This window comes from Achroia grisella, unplaced genomic scaffold (genome assembly GCF_030625045.1).
Source record: "Achroia grisella isolate CSIRO2021 unplaced genomic scaffold, CSIRO_AGI_Agris_v1 utg779, whole genome shotgun sequence".
NCBI lineage: Eukaryota > Metazoa > Arthropoda > Insecta > Lepidoptera > Pyralidae > Achroia > Achroia grisella.
In genome coordinates this window covers 2,869,210-2,888,412 of record NW_026713019.1, presented here as the reverse complement: position 1 = coordinate 2,888,412, position 19,203 = coordinate 2,869,210, and the positions used below count along the sequence as shown (strand labels likewise).

General features: G+C 31.7%; 1 protein-coding gene across 3 annotated transcripts in view; it reads right to left on the bottom strand.

The window, feature by feature from the left end:
- The window catches only part of LOC131850745 (plasma membrane ascorbate-dependent reductase CYBRD1-like), a 65,243-nt gene that overhangs the window by 34,147 nt on the left and 11,893 nt on the right, over positions 1-19,203 (bottom strand). The window contains exon 2 of one of the 3 annotated variants that reach the window (XM_059201094.1): positions 16,991-17,371. In XM_059201094.1, coding sequence (XP_059057077.1) covers positions 16,991-17,145 — 155 coding nt within the window. In that variant the 5' untranslated portion in view covers positions 17,146-17,371. Of the gene's footprint in view, positions 1-2,062; positions 2,407-13,339; positions 13,687-16,990; positions 17,372-19,203 lie in introns of those variants that run through there. The other 2 variants (XM_059201096.1, XM_059201095.1) reach the window with 2 other exon arrangements.

Here is a 19,203-nt window from a genome sequence, read left to right as displayed (position 1 = left end):
ACATTGTGTTGACGTTATCCAGCCAAATTCGGCAAGATGACATCAATGTAATGAGTACTTATAAGATGACTTGCGTACCCTACTTTGGCGCGAAATGTTTATTAAGAACACATATAAACACGACACAAATATAGTATGCTATTAAATTGATACCTATTATTTCCCGTTACAGAGGATCTTTTAGCAGTGAGAACGATTGGTTCCTTTGCTAGCAATGTACGCTCTTAGATCATGCGGGCGCCCTGGTAACTAATGACATTTCTGATGATTCTCTATATACCGTAACCATCAATGGTTAATTCCTCCCTCTGCTGTTTGTTCGCTTATATCTTTTATATTACGCAACGAATTTTAATGAAATTTTCAGCAATTGATAGCGTGATTCAAAAGGAGGGTTTATCTATAATACGTGCGTATTTTAGTATACATTACGTATTGCAGTATATAAGCCGAGAAATTCAAAATTAAAGCATTATGCCTTATTTTGATATATCTGTTTAACTACTCTGCTATAATGTTCTACGAAGTGATGTGTTTATGATAGGCCTCCGACAGTGGAGTCAAAAGTCATCGCTGTAATTACATCTATATCTCACAATCATTGTGCCCGCCAAACATTACATACATATGTATATATGTATGTATATACACAACCAAGTATTCTAAAAGTACGAGACAATTTTTAACCTCGATATCTTGAGACCGCAGCAGTGAAACAATTACACCGTAACAATGATATAATATCGAATCTACCTATAAGAGAAATAAGTATGATAGTGTCGTAATATTTTTAACAAAGAATTGTAATGTAACTAGCTTACTGATCCGACTAACAATATGGCTCTTTTTTAGATTCAATTTGGTTTACTACCGTTCACTAATCTACAAAAATATTATTATTATTTCTTACATTTCAAGTACAAAAACTGTAAACTTGTTGTAAAATAAACACACATTGAGATAAATTATTATTTTAATGTCATGATGTCATTGCATGTAAATGATTATGACATTAAAATAAAGCAACATAAATAGAACACAGCACATTTGTTACATAGTTTGGAGTGGGTAGGTATTAATTACATGACTATAGTGGACAAAGGTAGTAGATAAGATAATAATAATTGGTGTAATGTAAACACATTCGATTAAATTATTATGTCAATATACTATATGTATTTTGTGACTAATGCAATTTATATCATGTAATTTGCAAGCTTCAATAGGTAACAACATTGTAACCGCAACATTATGTAGTTCGATACGACAATCTGTTGTTTGCAAGCACGATGTAATTTTACGTCAAACATTGTTTCAAATTACAAAACATGCATTAACTTACCAGTACATACTCAACAATGACACTCATAACAATTAAGCCATATCTAAATATAAACTACAATTAGTATTCTACGTCTAACCTCGTGAAGAGAAGCTTTGAATGACTTAATCATTCCTAAAGCATTTATTTTAAATAGAAGGGAAATTAAGTACCAATTAAAAATACATAGTTATAACTATCTAACCAAAAACATTCGAACTACGCAACCAGCCTAAAAAGTTAATTAGTCGGAGCATGAATCGAACTCCAGATATATTATTTGACGTTTGCCAAAGATAACGGAGTTTAGCACTCACCTACAAGGGTCATATACCTAATCTCTAACATTCCGCACCAAACGCACTCAAATCAATTTCGTCCGTCAAAAAAGTCAATTTATTAAGTACATCCCAAAACGATATTTAATGACAAGAAGTAGGTATAAATATTAAACAACTATCGAGCCTTGTTTCCGATGTTAGATGTTATCGGACACAGTGACGATGCCCAAGGAATTCCATTGTTTCAAACAAACTTACACATTTTGAATACGAACGGGTGCTTGACTTTCTAATCATTGTACCCATTCTAAGGGGAAAATATATTAACTATAAGTACATCCTAAGTATATGAGCTTTCTGTAGTTCGATCACGTTGAATAAAAGTTGGATAATAGGTCATAGAGTTGTCGTATCAAGCTACCGTGGTAACTACCTCTACATATAAAATGTGGGTACGTACACTCTTTGCTTCACCTGATATCTTTGACGCATCGTGACAAAACTGACTAGTAGATTTTAAATGGTTACTAAACACTATATTAAGGCGAAATCACTTGAACATGGGTTATTCACAATAACCACACAGGACGCCTGATGAGGCACGGCGAGGGCATCGACGCAGCGGGGACCGCGCACCGCGACCGAAACTGAACTACGATTCTCGTTTTAGAAAATGAGCAATTTGTTTGTAAAAGTGTTAAAATGTTGGATAATTACAACAGACGAGGATGTAATTAAACATTACGGGTGTACGTGTACCAGTTTGTCGGTTGGGCGCGCGACTGCGGGTGCGCACTGGGCGCGTCGGGGCCGAACGAGCGCGAGCATATTCGCGCGCGCACCCGCCGCTGCCCGCAACACTATCGTGCAGCGTGCAATCAATTTATGCAAATTGACGACGGGATGGAGCGGCCAATTGACTATTAAAATATACCGGGAATTGTCCCAGGCGTCAGACGTGTTAGTCGTGTACACGGGCTATTTGATATCGTAACATGTTTTTATGACTTCAAATGCGATAATACCAAATTGTATCGGTTATCGACAGACAGTTTAAGCACCTTTTACTATATATAACGGTTGGTTGGGGACAGACCAATTATATTGTAGACATGTAAACTATTTTCTATTTATATTACCAATTAACACATAAAAGTAGATCAATCAACTATTTGTTTACACAGCAATAAACATATATATACTGAGGACGTCAATTGAATATGATTATTTTGCATCAATAGTACGTTTCCTATGATAGGTTGAATAGCTTGTAAAAAATATTGTATCTAATTATCTCGGAGGCAGTGTCACATGCTGTTGCACAAACATATAATAAATTGTTATTTTAACACTCAGTAAAAGGGCATTGTTTCATTTAGTCGGATAAGCCTCCGGACACAGAGGTGTTACGAGAACTTACTCAATTCTGAAATAAACTTTTTGTACGAGAGTCTACGACATAGAATAGTCAGACCATAAAATACACATATTTTTTGTAGGTGTCACTCAAAATGTTTTAGTTGGTTTTTCAGATAGTGCTTACAAATAGAATTTAACTCACAGGTGAAGTGATTTAGTAATTAGTTTTGAGATACAATGGGACTGGCATGTCAATATCAAAGATATACAAATAATTTATATCGTAACATCTGGACGAAAACACCGCACTTGAAAGTAACCTATCACACACTAATTCACGATTATAACATCTGCGTGAATTATCACGAAATTATAATTCAATAAAAAATATTTTAAATAATGATTATAGTATAAAGCTCGTATAAATAAATAGGTATCTTAATTATTCTTTAATGCTTTTCTATTAAAAAGTGCGTTAAAAAATATTCTTAAAGCATATAAGAGTTGTTAAAACAGCTGTGTACCTAAAGCACAGCTTTGCTATGACGCTTACTTAACTGAGTTTCAAACTTTATAACAATGATGACAACAATTGTTAGAACGGAAATATTCTCCTAAAATGTATGTCGCAATGTAATAATAGTTGCAAATTCTGTCATGAGCACAGACTGAGTAACGAAACAATTGTGTAGGTTTGTATGGGACGTACGTGACACAAAACAAACATTTCGTCATGGATCTCTCCACTAAAATAGATCATAGTAGGTACAACCTCTAACAATTTTGTTCATAATACCTCAACAACAACTCACTCATAATGTAGTACCTACATTATCAATCTACCTATAATGATTATTTTATTAGGTACTAAGAGTCAACAACAGATATTCAATGTCGAAAAAAAAGTTATTAAATGATAGTTTTTAGAGAGATTTTTGTAATTTTATATTCTTAGCTTGTATCGTCATCTCGTGTAAATAGACGGAGGTATGTATATAATTGTCTAAAACATACTTTGCCCAGGAGTTGCTTGTTTATATAATATAACGCTCTAAGTATAAAATGTTTTGAATTAAAAACTATCTGCACAGGCACTGTCTCAGGAAACAACTAGTGGTTATAGACTAAATTCTTCTTACTTTTCTTACATTATCGTGTACTGGTAGGTATACATTAGCAACGCGGATTTGTACGAAATTTCACAGATTATCACAGATTATATACCTACATATAATCCCTAAAATAATTATTTTGATTAATTTAATTCAGGCTATTAATAGGATACATATAAAATGATAATAAAATATAAATACAATTTTTTCTGTGGTCACATCATAATGAGTAGGATAATTTACAATCCAAATCCAGTCGCTAGATAGTTTTCAATAAAAGCAAGATACATTAATTATACATATTACAATCTAATTTTAATAAATTTCTAGAAATGATACACAGGTTAAAAATAATCAGCATCTAAAGCGTATTAAAATCGGACACATTGAAACCAATATTAGAGAGATTACCAGCAAATTCTATTCACATGATTATTAGTCAAATATTCAAATGAATTTCCTGTCGCTGACAATGCAAACATGCCTAAACAAGGTCGTAACAACATAATTGATACCCTGTAGTTATATTGTAAACGTAGATAAGTGAGCAAACTTGTAAACATGTAATGTACACCGCAACGTTGAAAATTATCATAAGCACATTATAAAAGAAATAAGCAGACGAATATTGGCAACCGCATTCGAAAACAGAGAAAGGTGGCAATGAAAGCATTTCTGAACGCGTCGACCCCAAGCTGTTATTGTCACGCGATATTTATGTATATATTTATTACAACTTTTCTATTCCACTGCTTTTACTTGTGTGAAAAACTCGTGAATATATATATACTTAGGGGCGTTTGGCACTATCATAGGCGTATATTGTAGGTGTATAGGAATATACATAGATAGAATTGTAATTTAACCTCTATTATACCAATTTCTTTTATGTAATAAAAGAAGTTGGCTACGAACGGTATATATTAAGAATAGTTATATACATTACATAGTCAAAATTAATTAATCTTCGCTGAAATACATAACTATATACCTACTACTGATTTATCATCTATAGTATCTTTTACCCGCCACGTTATATAAAATATAAAAATAAATATTTTTTAAAAAAATAAACTATCTACGTTCTCGCACTACAATCTATGTTTACATCAAATTTCATGAAAATTTCCAACTTTCGCTTTTATACTCTTAGTATGGATTCTGTAAATATAGTACAAATAGATAATTAGTAAAATCGTGAACGTAAAGTCTATTTCAAAACTAAAATATCTTAATTTTGAGGTCATTGCCTCACATAAGTGCTTGCAGAGAAACGCAGCGAGGACACTCTTAGTGACTGGAGATACGGCATGAAGGGGACGCGGACGCCGCGCCGTGCAGTTTGAATTGTGTGATGTAGAGTTAATAGAGATATTGCATGCCCGAGTTCAATTAACAGAGCCAGATCTGTTTTTGTGTCATACTCGTTTTGTAAGGAATGAAAATATCAAAGAGGATTTTAAAAGCAAATATTGCATCTATGTTTACCTACTAATATTATAAAGAAAAGAACGTATTTTGTTATGAATAAAGTAAAAATGTTCTCATATGTACAGTTGTTCCTCCCTTTTTGAAAAATTTTACATTATTCACATAGTTATATGCTTTATTATTATTATTCTCAATAATACAAAACTCGTAAAGTAACGGGCGAAGCACATTTTGAAATGGTAGTGTATTTCTAATTCAATTAAAAATTAATTATAATCTAAATATTACAGAATATTGATTTACTAGCTACTTGCCACGGCTTCGTCCGGGTGTTCCATGTATTATACATATTTAACTCTCCTCTAAAAGCACTCTATCTATTTAAAAAACGCTTCAAAATCCGTTGCATAGTTTTAAAGATTTAAGCATACATAGGGACGAACAGACAGATAAATAGTATAAAGCAAACGGCGACTTTGTTTTATACTATTTACCTGATGGTTATGAATTTTATACCTACATACCTATAAGTTTAATCCCATTTAAGGTGTTAAAGTATAAATTATATAACTTATCAATAAAAAACTCATGATAGAATTTTCAATTCGCAAATTTATATAAACTTCATACCAATCGCAGATTAAAAATAACTAATAGTAAATCGTTATTTATATACCGTACCTACTCGTATCTATGTGGCACTAGTTCCGGGACTGTGTCTCTGAGAATGGCTGCAACTGACACGCTTGTCGGAAACTAGACTGGGATCCGTTGTTGTTAAATCTCTCCACAGGGTTGTCAATATCACTATTTTATAGCAGTATGCCGCTGCGTTACCCGCGCTTTCTTTGGTGGAATATAGTCTGTGTTACTAACACTCTCATATAAATGATTTATTTTTAAATCGCAAGAGTATTAATTTTGTTTACAAACAAATAAATCTTCCCAATTTATTATATTAGTATAGATAAAAGTGTGTAAATATTTATGCGAAAATGTTTTTGTAGTCAGGTTTCAATAGTTAAAAAGAGTTGAATTTAAGGTACTTCTACAGATATAACATATCTCAAAATACACATAAGACAGATTTTTTGTACTGATTTACATGCAATTGCGGATCGCAAATAGTTATTGATTAAAGTCTATGTATATATTATGAGGCCTGGTCCTGAATAATTGAATCAGTTCAACACACTGCTATTTTTATGGCAGAATAATCAATATTTTGGATTTACATGTATCTGTTGGTAAATATATATAATACTAATTATATGCCCACTCTCAATCTTAATATTGTTTCATTAAATAATATTTGTCTCTAATAATATCCTGGATAACCGGGTAAAGAAACACTGTACAAAAAAGACACGGTATGGAGCAACCCTAAGCTAAAACCGAACTTTACCATGAAAATAGTATGACGAAAGTTACAGTGTCTCCCTCGCTGTTTATTCGAATAGTCTGAGAAACAGCAGGTGTCCGAGTTTAATCTTACAAAGCTGTTTAAAAAAGTTTTGCATAGACCGATTGCAATACTATTGCTATTTTTAGGCCAGATATAAATAATAAGTTATTTAAGTTTTGCTATTTTCTAAATCTGTACTCGAAATTTTGAACTTGCATATGCTTGTTATTTATTAAATTTTACTATTATAAAGTAAAAGTATAAACTTAGATAGCTAACTAGTATTATTGCACTAACTTTGTCTATATTTATAGACTCGGCTAACATTTTAAAAGGTATATGGTATATGTAAATAAGTCATAATCGATACAAAAAATATAATCCTCAAATTCAACGGAATAATATCAAATTTCTCTTCAATATACCATTTTTTTTATAATAAATAATTGAGGTAGATGTATAGTTTCATTTTAACAAATCTCCTATCGAGCGGAAAGTTACTTACATAGATATTATTTTTATTTATGAACTCAAAACCCAGTTTCATGGTCGAGAATAAAATCATAACACGGAAAGTGGTTATTTCAAAGCCAGTAAGTGTAATGGAGGCACAATCGATCGTGTTATAGTAGGTGATAATTTACTGCCACAGTCAACATGCATACGTATACTACATACGTATGTATGTAGATATCCTTGGTACCTACCACAATGTCGCTGCCATTCACCCCTAATACCTTCCTGTTTAATGATTGATTTACAAAAAGCGTATTGTGATTTCAAAATTATTTACCATGCAACTGTACTTTATTACTTGTGATTGAAGAATGAAGGCATGTCGCTAGTATAATAAAAAATTACTTAAAATTAAACTGTATTATTGTAAACATGTACCTTCAACATTTATTTGAAAAGAATACGAGCAGAGTTTCTTGTCAGTTCTTCTCATCTCGAATTTATTCCGAACTGACTGTAGATTTGACATATCATTAGAGTCTGTAATAGACCTACATGAATAAAGATATTTTGAATTTGTTTTTTTTAATTTTATTTTACTGGAGCAATAATTAAAGCAAAGTTTTTATCTATCAAATACAAATGGCGATAATCAATAAATATCTCGGCTTTTTTGCCCTAATGCATTCCATAGCGAATCAGCGGTATATTATTCGTTATAAAGATACGAGATAAGCTCACGTCTAGGACCGCTTGTGGTTTCCGCTATAAATCAGTCTAAGTTAATCTCGAGCATCCTAGCCGAGCTCGGTAGTGGTAGAAACACCGGACTCGCTAACTGCACGTCTGCAGTCTATGACCAACTTTGGTCTTAGTAATGAGAATAGTGTATGCCTTTTTATATGTCCACTACTATCAACTTTTTATGACGGCTTCTAGTACCCAACTCGGATTTAGTGGTAAAGTCTAATATAATATTATTATATAATATACAGCTTAATTGCTAAGGTTTGTCATAATTAATCAGTATAAATGAGGTGCTTAAGTAATCTAATTATTTATTATATTTCATTAGTAGATATACCTATTAAGTCATCAGTAACCATACCATTTATACTTACTTATCCATTACCACAGATAACGTAATGATGTACTAGTACTATTAATTTAATCCTCTCTAATAGTACATCAAAGATATGTCAAGCTAATAATTAGACTGTTCAATGATGGCTGATGACTTTGATTTCTCGTCATCTAGTCAACTAATCAGCAACTGGATATAATAACAGATCTAACAATTGATAACCACAAACGTGGCAGGTAAAAGCTACTAGACATGTTCAATCACAAGTAATTAAACACAATTATACAGTACACGCTTACACTAATTACTTGTACCACACTTAGCAATCACCACGGTCCTGAATCTCCTGTGATAGACTAAAAAGATACAGTATTGCAGTACATCAGTCTTATATATCCCCTCCCCTTTGAAAATGTGTTCGAATTTCTCCCAATGTGAGGTTTTTAAGAGAACTCTTCTCAATAAAGGGCTACAACAGTTATTGTTCTTTTATACTTCGATGTGAAACTGATGGCTGATATACCTGGCTCCTTCAAAAAATATCCCTAACGCTACAAAATTTAAGACATATAAATAACAATAGTAGACTTTGAAACGATGCTTAGTAAACAAAACTATTAGCGGTTAAAAAATTTTACGATATGACAGAGATAGATGGGGATTAGGCATAAATCGGCCGCTGGATGGCTACGTAACTGCTATTTGATTTATTGTTACTAATATTACAATTATTTAATGGTCAAGTAGCCATTTAACATAATAGTACCTACATATATGCCGTGTTGTATGAATTAAATAACTGTATAGAATTTGATAAGTAAAATCTACTATTATTTATGACATTAATATCGTCAGGTGAAACACTTAAAAAAGTTCTGTTATTTACAAATTTTTATATTACAAAAAGCTTATTAGTGCTTGACTCAAACTTGCGTTAACCACACGTCACTCTCTATTCAGACCGCAAATGAATACTTTTTTGGAGTTGGCGCTTGGATTGTATGTCCATTATGTAACATTATGGCAGTGTTATGTCACTTTCCTTTTTTAAATTTCTTGCGTAGGTTGATTATATTAATATCATCAATAAAGACAAATGCATGCCAGATACTGATAGTATTAACTAATTACTGCGTTTCTGAATGAAATCTATATTTGTATAAAACAAACTCCCTGTTTCGTCTGTATCCGCTTACTTCTACTAAACGACGCAGATAATTTAAGTACAATTTTCAAATATCATTTAGAAATTTTCTTCCGGAATGTTCTTTGTATAATTATACGTCCTTCGTTACATAGGTAGCAAGTATACATATATACATACGTGGCAAGGGCGCTTTGACTAAATTTAAACTTTATATATATGTATACGAGGTACTACTTACATACTTCATCCCAACTCCAAGTATGTTTCAATATATAAACTTACTTAAATCATTATGTTTTTTCATTGATAATAAAACAAATCGTTATGCAGAGGCGTATAAATATGTGCCTCACGATCTCGTATGCCTGTGCCTCATAGACAGTAATAAATAGCGCCAATTTCGTCCCATTTCCTGAGAGGTCGGCTCCCTGTGCGACCCAATCGTACCTAGTCAACGATATTGAGCTCAATAATACAACACAAACGCTAGGCAGTTAGGCCGAATATGCCCCTATAGCTCACAACGTTTCAATTGTTCGGACCAACGCAATGTGGGCCTACGTACCATCACAGATATTGACCGTTGACCTTTGAATGTCAATTGAAATTGAAAAGCGAATAAGAAATATGGCGATACCGAATTTAAGATGTTAATCTAAGATAAGATAACTTTATACCTCATATTATTTACTAGTTGTTCCCTCGACTTAGTCCGCGCGGTATTTAACTTTATTTTCTAAAATAAAAGTAGCTTAAGTTATTCCTTATTACATCAGCTACCTGCTATAAAAAGTCCCGTCAAAATCGGTCCAGCCATATCAGAGATTAGCCAAAACAAACGAACAGACAGATAGACAGACACAAAAATTGTAAAAAATGTTATTTTGGTGTATGTACCGTATTTATATTCATATGCATGTAGTAAAAAACAGTTTTTTACTACATGCATATTAATATAAATAGAAATAACATTATTTCAATATTAGTATACTTTGTTAACTTGTTTGCTATTTCGAATACGAGCATACTAATATTATAAATAGGTAAAGTTTACGAGGTTTCAGGGGATAATCATTGGATCTACAGAACCGATTTACAAAATTGTTTTAGTGTTAGTTAGGCTACATATGCCTAAGACCACACTAAAACCAATAGCAGCACAGCAAGTAAAAGTTATAAATCAGGAACGAAAGTATTTTAAATCACTGAGTTTTAGTTGTCAAAGGCGGGTCTTATTTGTCAAATCAATTTCAGTTCAGCATCCCCTCTGTAAGCTCATTTAATTGAATCACTTATGCCGTCTGAGTACCTACGTGGATACTTCAAATAAAGTGTGCGTAGGCATAATTTAGAAAATTAACTTAATTTTCCATCTTTTCCAGATATTTTTATGTTGTACAATTTCGTACCATCCATGGAATGCAGTTATATAGTATATTTATAGTATATTTTTTTACGCTACATGTTCAAAAAATTGTTTAAGAAATTTTTACTAACTAAGTAATCTTTTATTAGATATAAAATAAAATAATATTGAATCGGTATCTCGTAAATTATAATACCGATGTTATTTAAATCAATAATATTTTGTTGTCTTCAACATTTTTCACTTAATTAATAAACTATTTAAGCTATACCGTATTATTTTTTATATATTGTTATACAATTTAATACTTTATTCATAGTCTTTCTTTGTTACGCCTTTTAGAAATTACTTATCTCAGAGCATCAACGATTTGTAATGTATTGTACTCTCCGTGCATCAATAAAGCCGAGATAATAATAGTAACCTTACTCAACGAGCAAGTAAATAGAGGGGTATAAATTACGAGCTTCCTGTGTCCACGGTTTATTATGATTCCCATGGTAGACTGGCACTGGCACCCTGATAATTATCTTGTCTGACACGTTACTAGTGGTAAAACCCGTGATAATGAACTCGGGGTGCTTCGTGGCGTAAACAAAGGGGAACGAAAAAAATGTAGTTGCTACCTCTACTGAATGCTTTTGAATGTAATTTATCATTATTGTACTAATATGACATAGATTTAAAGAGGTTTACGATTTTTAGATGTTAACCTCCTATATTTTTTGATTTGTATTTTGTACCCATCGATTGTTCACGTAATTCCAAATTTAAACTTCTCGATGTATAAAACAACCTAAATATCGGACCTGCAAAATAAGCTATAATAACCAAACTACACCCAACAAAGCAATATGTAGGGTGCATTCGTAGACAAAAAGACAATAATTATCGTCATAAGTGTCTCATTGTAAACTAGTAGTGTGAAATATATGTAGGTATATGTGTATCATCTTAATTACTCTAGCCATTTTTACAGAAATCGACAAACAGACAATTTTCGCCTCGTCACAATTTTACAATTTTATTATATGTAAAGATAATAAAGATAAAAAAACCTGCTTGGTGAGTCATTTTAATATTTACGACCCTCCGCAAATCTAAGCCATTATCAAGTAGATCAGGCCACGAAGGAGTCACATACTATCATAACGGCATCAATCTATCAATTTCAAATCCCATGGAAACAATCATTTGTAGTAGCAAAATTTATTGTGGAATTCATTGAAGAATTGCCATTGTTTAGCATTAAGAAAAATCTCACCTCTAATTACAACTAAATTCTTGAAAGTTTGACGTACATTCTAACAATAATTTACAACATTACTAAAATCTGTTTTTATCATTTATATGTCTATTATATTCATATATAATTTTCATCGAATTTAATTTATTTAACTTTTAGAGAGTGGGTTTACTGTTTTAAAATTTCTTAAATGATAAAGCTTACACAACACTGGATACATACCTACCTACTTTCTTTTTAAAACATAAATATCTATCATATCGTATGCATATATTTCTTTGATCCAACACCGCGTTTTATCACAAATATATAATTGTGTTTAAGACATCTTTGGATACAAGTACTTCTGTTTTTGTAACACTTTAGCAACCATTTTACACAACAGCCTTGGTGTAGAAAACTTAGTCTAAACGCTCTACAACTTAAAACCTTTGCAGCAAGTTGTATAACATATGTGGGCTTCATTGACAACAATAGACCATGTTAGCCCCCCCGCCCCCCGCCCCCCTCCTCTCGTCGTCATGGGTACCATCGTGGTCAATTCCACGTGAATTTGTGACGATGTTAACACATGATGTGACTTTATGCTCATCCTATAGTATTCCACAGGTGTCCCGTCAGCGTATACCGTTAGCGCAGGCGGGTGTACCATTCCACATTTATCTTTAAAAATACTTCTTACATACAATATATATATTAATATAGCGACATAAATATTCCTATAACCTATTGGAGTATTTTTTAAAACAAGAATATAGACAATATAGCGCTATATATCTTGAGAAAGTAACTCTACTATTATTGTTTTCTCAGTTTTACTACCTTTAAGAAATAATAAAGTAAAAATAAGTACTCACTTACGAAATATGATTCATATATCTCGTAATATTAATTAAAACTCAAGGAATTGTGTAAATAAGAATAAACTTTTTAATTTTCCATATATGTAATTGGAGAAAATATTTAAAATTAATGAATTTAATTTCCCAAATTTACAATAATTAATTGACTATTTTATGGATAAAACAATATGTTAATAATTTATTGAGTAATAATTATAATTTATCTAATAACTCTTTACTGTTATTAGACCTATTCTTAAACAATTATGTAAATAAAAGGTAAACATACGTTTGACTCTTTCCTCGTGCCATTTCTTCAAAACAAGCAGCACACACTCACTTTATTTAAAATACACTACAAGTAGTAAAATAAATAATGATATAAAAATACTTTTCCAAAATCACTAAATCACAAAACAGTCGATCGAAAAATAAAATGTTCGAAATTTAAAAATATTGGCGGCAACCGGTCACATGAGCACGCACGATTCTTGTCAGGCCCGTGTCACCTCTCTCAGAGATCTCAACTCGGATCCGGACGCGGTAAGCGCCCTACTTCGGGTCAACTAGTTGATCGTGTGAGAAAGAGATAACAAATCAACTTTTCTAACAATATAGAATGAGACGCACATTATTAGAAATTATATTAAAATTTACAAGTAACATTTATTATATTGTATTTAGCAGTATTAACGTAAGTTCGATACATTAATCTTGCTATTTTGACACTTATGAGATGCTTTGTTTGCATTATACAAGAACATTATGTTATAGAACTATGTATAGACATGAATGCACACCTAACGCCACCTAGTGCGGTAAAACTGCATTTTCAAGTATCAAGTGAACGTGATAGTGTTAGTGATAGTGCTTCGGTAACTGCTTTGTCGGCATCTACACCCACACTAAATATATGCTTGTATACCACAGATGACAGTACCGTCGTGGTACTTAAATCCATGCCCATCAGTTTAATAATGGAGACCATATTAAATTAAAGTTATTACCTCTTAGACATTTCAATAATATAAATGTAGGAATTATTACAATTACAATTTACAATGAAACAAAATTTATAATATGTGCATAAATATGTATATAATAAGATTCCAAAATATATTTAATCACAAAATTTTTAATTAAATTTTATTATTAAAACCTAATAATATAATGCTAAATAAGATCATTGTACACATAATATATTATTTTAGAATATAGAATTAGACATAAGAGCTGAATAGGTAATCATATGCAATTTTATATCACAGTATTAATAAGACGTAAAAAGTATTATTTTGAAACTTTATTTTATTTAATTTTATCTACATAAAATTTTAAATAGATTATGTAACATAATGATGGAAGAAATAATCCAGTTCTTTTTGTAACTAATGAAAAGAACAACATTAGAACGGAACCAATGCTGGCAATTTATATAAAAAAACAATTCCTTTTGTTTTGTGTATACATCTTATATGATATTTTTTGATCAAATCAATTAATGGATATTGTTAGATACCTATATATTCCGGGAAAATATCTTAAAGTCATATCGTAACATAGCCGGTAAATTCACCTTTATCGCCATGCTACATCTACCTAAATACAAATTATGGTTCAACAACGCCAGTTGTCTTACCATAAAATTAAATAATGAGATAATTGAGGAAGAAAGTGAAACGGAAGGAATATTCATTGTAGCCCATTAATTAAACTCGATGATATCATGTCAACACATTTAGAAGAAAGTATCTTTGAAGGCACAGTAGCATATCAGTAGCCATCAAAAAAGTACTAACTGTCAATCCTTACTAATATTAGAACTGCGAAAGTAACTTTGTCTGTCTATCTCGCTTTCACCCCCAACTGAACTGATTTAAATGATATTTGGTATACAGATAGTTAAGACTCTGATAAAGGAAATAGGATAGATGAAAGGTTGCTTCGAAGTACCGTCATATTAAAAGCTAGAAGCTTGTAACTTATTTTTTAGACTGTTGATTAAATATAAATAAATATGACATACGAAATAACGAATAAATATGACATAGTCGCGGGCAGATGTAGTAATAATATAAATACAAAAAATATACAGAGAACATTACCAGAAACGTTAAAGTTACAAGCGAAAGTTAGTAATACAATAATAATTTGACCTATAACAAGTTACAGCGTGTATCTTCAATTATACGTTTCGCAGCCTCTTGTATTATGAATTAAGTCATTTATCAAACAACAGCTGTATGTGGACGGTTAGTTATGTACACATATATATGTATAAAAAGGTAGGTATAAACAATATAACGAGTAATGAAAGAAATTACATCTGTGTCGGTATATATATACGTAGTTTCATAACATTTATTTCATTGTTCAGTGACTCTTGTTTTCCAAAAAGCTGATTTACTTCTATGTACCCTTTCATATTTTCCATTCACTAATTTTATTATTTCTTGATCTTCTTGGATTCTCCCTTCTAAGACTTATTTTTAAAACGTACCCAATATATTGGGTACTAACAAGAGAAAGAGCTCCCACTATTCCTAAATGCTTAAAACGCCATCGTTAATCGTGACTTCATTCATAGTTTAAATCTTTACTTGTGTAAAGATTTAAACTATGATGGATCACTCGGAGTCCGAAACTCCGAGTCTGAGACTCGGACTTATTACAAACAAGCCACTTTGACAAAAATATCTATCTAACAAGGAACTATCTGTCTTATATGTCTTTTAATATACATATTTTTGCATATTATTTTTTTGCCATTTAATAACAATTTTAAATAAAAAATGCTTCATAAACTTATGAAAAGATTTGTTAATTTATTGGGGAACGCAATCTATTCCTACAGTAAACAAAGCTTGTATTATGAGTACTAACTAGACATCTGATATAAATACTTAGATACATTTTTTTGTAAATACATACTTAAAAAAAATAGAAAACACCCATACCGATACAAAGAATCATATTTATGAATATAAATGTCCACCACCGAGACCGTCAATACTTTTTACTTTTACAACAATTCTTTTTAATTGTACATATTACAAACAGCTAACAACTGCGGTTGTAGAGTGTTCTGTTTATAAAGATAGATTATGATATTGTTATCACTGTATTACAACATCTATAAATAGTAAACAAAGAGTGAAAAATATACTACACAATATCTCCAATAATGTGATATTGAAACGTCTATCGTATGCTACTAAAGTACCTAAAGACAACCGATCGAGATGAATATTACCAAGATAACCTGTATAGAGATAAACCTCTATAAATAGTAAGTATATTTCCTGACTATATTTGCAGATTTGCTACTTGCAGACACTTCAGGATTATTTTGTTTATCCTTAAGGGATTCTCTATATTCAATTGCAGATAAATACGATTTATATAATCCCATATAAGTCAAATAACTATACCACTTATAATATAAAGCATACTATTCAGATGTGAGATTAAATATTGTTGAAATGGCATACAAATGACCCTAATTTTCTTATATTCATTTTATTTTTATATGTACAAAGAGTACACAAAAAAATATTTGACATCCGTGTTTTTATATTTTTATTATGTACTTTTTGTTTTAATAGGTATACATATTATCAAGTTATGAAGGAAATTGTGCAAAGTTTATGTTACTACTTACTATATAACTTATTACAGTTCGTTTGTTTTACAAAACTATATTCCTGGGCGAGCGTGATATAGCTTTAACAGTAGGTAATCCTCAGGAATGGTGACTGGTGGTACTATGGACACAACGATATATTTTATGATGTCCATTGTATTGTTTATGTACACAGCTAACGTTTACTTACCATTAGGTGAGCTGTAAGCTTCTTTGCAAATCCAATGATATAAAAAAATACGTCAAATTATTGAAACTATGTAATTAGAAATGAATTCTGTAATAAAAATTACTTACACTTTAATTTTCTTGCCTTCCGATTGAGAGATGGTGGCAGGAGGAGGCGGAAGGTCATCCATAGGCACCTCCTCGTTAGGAGGCGAAGGAGGCGACTTATCAAACTCAGCTATCGGGGCCAGCTCCGGCATCGGTGACACCGAGTTGCTGTCCATAGCCGACAACTTTATGGGAGACACTTTGGCTATTTTGATTGCTCGTTTACACCCCCGGTTACACCGGAGGTACAAGCTCACAAAAAGTTAAAGATCACAAACGCGACTGGAGCAAACACTTGCACTTCACTCGCTCACAGTGTTACCACAGCACAGATAAATTCGATCCAGTTTTCCGATAAAGCACTGGCGAGTTCTGGGATTAGTTCCGGACGAACTTCAGGACCTGAAAGCGATTAAAGTGTTATTACTTACGGCACTTGTGGAGAAACCATTACAGTCAAGCTCAGTATTATAGGTGTTGATATGTTTATTTTAATTGCGGAGTCTTTGACCGAATACGGATCAGAATAGTCATTTCAGTTCGTTGAATATATCACTGTATTTATATTCATATTATCACAACGCTGACTAAAAAACAATATTATGAAAAACTGAAAGTTGAAAATAATTAATAATTATCTTATATTAAATTTTATATAAAGTAGTAACTCCTTCTCTACTAATGACAGAAGATAAGAGTAGAACGATAATTGGTTGTTACAGTTATGATTTAAATATATTTATTATTTATAAATAAAATAATTGAACATAAAGTATATATAACAGATTTCATAAATTATATTAAAAAGTATTTGTGTATCTAAAAACAACAGTATTGACCATACCCTACGAAAACACGGAAGGACAACGTCCTGTTCTGTACCCCACCTATTATTATTGAACTTCGCTTGACGTGACGCCACGGAAGGGACTGACACGAGCGTAGTGTAACATATGCTGTTGATGTTGTTTTGTTTTCACAACTTCCATATAAACAGCACATTGACCACAGCTTAGAGGAAAGCCCAAAATAGAAATGATGTACGAGTATGTACTTGTACAAATTCATACAATGCGACTTATCATTTTGAATGTTTTGTTTTAATAGTGGAATAAGTTACATTGACCTTCACGGCGGTTTTATTACGGATATAAGTTTAAAAATCAAAACCATATATACCTATATTCTTATATATAACCCCTGTAGTATATTTTTCCCCTTTATTACTCGTCTTCTTCCCTCCTCTAAGATCGATCCCCTGTCCCATTTCAATGAGGATCAAAACTAAGACGGCCTAAACCGAGGTTGAAACCTCTAGAAAAGTTATATTTGTCAAGCACGAGTTGGATTCTACTCCTTCCTGCCCACATTTTCTGCCAATACCTAAACCTAAAAAGGCCTACTACAGCATTAAAAAAACTTATAAAAACAGATAATAAGAATGTACACAAACAAATTCATTAACAAGCTCCAAGTTTAATGTATTTTTTATAGGAAAGAAACAACAGAATATTAGAATTGCAGATTTAAACTACAGGTCTTATGCTGAGTTGGTTCGCTATTCACCGTTGCAGCATATAAACTATATATATTTCTATTTATATATTTATTTTTTCTGTACTTTCATTTCACTATATGACTGTAACATGTGAATAAAGTATTTATTTATCTATATTCGACGGGATGCACTATAACTATATATACAAACCTCAGAACATAGTAATGGATTATAGCTATGTATATTACATATTTTTTAAATAAACTAAATAACGAATATTTAAGATGTCGTGATGTTGGTCAATAAATTGACGTTATAAAAACATAGGAAATTACATGTGAATGGCATACAAGCTAATCACTACTAGCAATCACGATTACATTCAACGCCTAATCAGATCTGTATTGTGCAATTGTTGTACATACAACATGCACCCGAACCATTATAAACTGGAAATCTAGAAATTACTTTCGCTTTCCGTGTGGGAATCCCGCAAAAGTCGCGTTACTTATTGTTTCATGCATGTGAACAAGAAATTGAAAGCTACGACGATGTAAGCTTATGAGTTCAATAGCCGGTAATATGTAATTTCAGATCTGAGCCTGATGGTGAATTTTTTGACAAATTAATCAAAAATGGTTTATTATCACTCAGACTCACAGCATAACGTAAACAAGAATTAGATTTTTGAAACGTAATTCAACAACGACACAAAATCTTGCACTCTATAAAATTT